Source organism: Penaeus monodon, chromosome 32, assembly GCF_015228065.2.
Source record: "Penaeus monodon isolate SGIC_2016 chromosome 32, NSTDA_Pmon_1, whole genome shotgun sequence".
Classification (NCBI taxonomy): Eukaryota; Metazoa; Arthropoda; class Malacostraca; order Decapoda; family Penaeidae; genus Penaeus; species Penaeus monodon.
Window position 1 is genome coordinate 31,327,351 of NC_051417.1, and position 2,560 is coordinate 31,329,910.

General features: G+C 44.1%; 1 protein-coding gene across 1 annotated transcript in view; it reads right to left on the reverse strand.

The window, feature by feature from the left end:
* Positions 1-2,367, reverse strand: part of LOC119593813 — a 3,379-nt gene extending 1,012 nt beyond the window's left edge. The window contains exons 1-2 of the mRNA XM_037942842.1: positions 2,244-2,367; positions 1,130-1,385 (exon numbers count right to left, since the gene is read on the reverse strand). Coding sequence (XP_037798770.1) covers positions 1,130-1,385; positions 2,244-2,256 — 269 coding nt within the window. The 5' untranslated portion in view covers positions 2,257-2,367. The remainder of the gene's footprint in view (positions 1-1,129; positions 1,386-2,243) is intronic.
* Between the last annotated feature and the right edge of the window lie 193 nt (positions 2,368-2,560).

Genomic DNA, 2,560 nt, shown 5'->3' on the forward strand with positions numbered 1-2,560 from the left:
TTTTCAACAGATCATACAGTCCTCTTCAGACTCCCTAACCCTGCGATAAGAGATAGCATACAGTGTGAGACCACCTCTTACGTTAAACATGAATGCAGTAAGTTCAGGCATACGTGAGTCGCTTAAGAAAATCAGGATCACAGCCATTTGCTTCTCTTGACGCAGTAAATTGGAAGATATAATACATATTTACAGTTTAGTCTATTATATACACAGATATCACATGTTAATTTTACTTAAAAGTAAGTATAATCAACTTAAATTACACACAGGGTTAACTGTAAAACACACACACGCATTCACTTATACACAAATCACAAGCGAATATATACAACTTGCACCAATTTTCCACCACCATTATTTATATCTAAAAAAAAAAAAAAAATGTCTTCTAAAAGAATTTGCTCACAAGGCGACAATAAAGTAAACCGGAAGTACAGACCGAACCCGCGCATTACGAGAGAAATAACGCTCGCACTCAAAGGTGGTTGTAACACACACGGACTCGCACGCTCATTTTGCATTCCCAAGCACCGAGAGCGTCGAAGTGGTTTTCTTCTACTATTTAAGGTCATGCTTGATTGCAAGTCATCCATGCACCACGCCATGATCATAAGCTCTGGCAAAGGGCGACCTGACCCGTCCTTCGTTCCAGGTTACAGAATCGAGTTGAATTTCGTCATGATTGTTAATGCTAATGTTACATGCACTAAGACTAGTGTGCATGGATGAGGTTTCTCTTTCATGCGATATTACCCCGGGCATCAGAAGCACAGGAGGTCATGCATGCAATGGTGTTGGGGGTAAGAGAGAGGGGAGGAGGGAGGGGATATGGTGCACCTTCAGGAATACACCTTCCGGGCTACATCCTTAGCGATGCACCTTCAGGAATACGCCTTCCGGGGTTCACCCTTAGCGATGCACCTTCAGGAATACGCCTTCCGGGGTACACCCTTAGCGATACACCTCAAGGAATACACTTTCAGAAGGACACCAATAACCCACAGGATAAAACATCACAGGATAATAACACCAACACGAGTAACCACCTTTCCCTCTCCCTCCCACTTCCTGATACACGGAAACACGCATCAGGAGGAAGGAAGAGAAGGTGGAATCGTTTACTTACGTGGGAGCTGCGTAGCTATAGTCACTAGTGCCAGTACCTACACCTACGCCGATGATGGCAGCGACGATGGCAGCGGCGATCAGACCGAAAGCCAGGATTGCCAACAGGTAAATGACATCGCTACTGACGGTGATGGAGGTGTTAGCATTGTTGCCAGTGCCGGTAAGGAAGAATCGGCCGTCTTCAGTCTCCTTTTCCTTCTTCTCTGCAGCCAGAGAGGAAGCGACGAGGGCGAAGAAGACAGTGTAGAATACTCCTGCAAAGAGAAAAGTCGCGAAGGTGAGAAAATCATAGTTTAATTCACGAAAAAGGAATGTGGAAGAAGGTGGTGCATGACCCGTTTTCTATGATGGCAAGTCATGTTTTCAATCAAAGTGGACCGGAAGTTTATTAAAGAAAACGGGACCGTGTTAATGGTTGAAACGAGATTATATGAATTATCTCCGGTCAATTCGTTTCTTGATTTCAGCAGTTAACGTCTGAGGATTAAGAATGTTCAACGGTAATCGAGTCTCAATTAACGAAATTTCAAGCTTGGAATAAAACGTAATTGGTTATGAACCAGAGAAAGAAAAAACAACGAGAAAAATATTACACAATCTCTGAGAGAGTAAATTCCATTCGAAGGATCACTTTATATTACAGCACTAAAATCTCCGAGAAAATCAAATTCTCTTTGAACAATAGAAGTTACGCGAAACAAATATGAAATTTACTGGAAAAAGCGAACAAAAAATAATAGGTACCGTACGTGAAGAGAAAAAAAAGTAATAAAAGTTTGGAATCTTTTGCAGCAACAAATTTCTACCAATTGTGTGCAATCAGGTGACCAAATCCGCGATTTTCCCTCGGGATTCTTGTACACTTCTGGGTCAACATTAAATCTCTAAATCGACACAGATCCTATATTTAACAAGAAAAGTAAATTTCTCTTCATCTTTGAAAAAAAAAGGTCTTTAACATTTTTTTTTTCATCAAACAAATCGCGTCAATGATCCTCCCGCGGTATCATTGCAACACAAAAGTCTTTTCAGATCACAACGCGGAAGCCGAAATGACGTCCTAAAGGAAGCACTAAAGTCACCACGAACTTCCGAACTCCCGGATATCCTACCCTTGAAGGCCATCTTGAACTTGGTGCTTTGAGTGGGCTGTGCTTGCAAGCGTTAAGAGCGAAGGGGGAGGCGAGTGTCTGCTGTGTGACTGCTCAACGAATACTGTTGCTCCTGCCGGCTGGGGCGTCGCTTTAAATAGACCGGCGGACGTCTCGGGGGCTCCCAGGGTCTCGCCTTAGCCATTATGTGCGGGTGCGGACGCGACAGGTGCAACCCGCCGCGGCCAGTATGTCGCGCGGCGTAACGGGGCGCGAGTGGGATATTCGCCCTTAAGGGCTGAATGGGTTAAGCACTTTCGTCTCCCGATCTCGGAGTT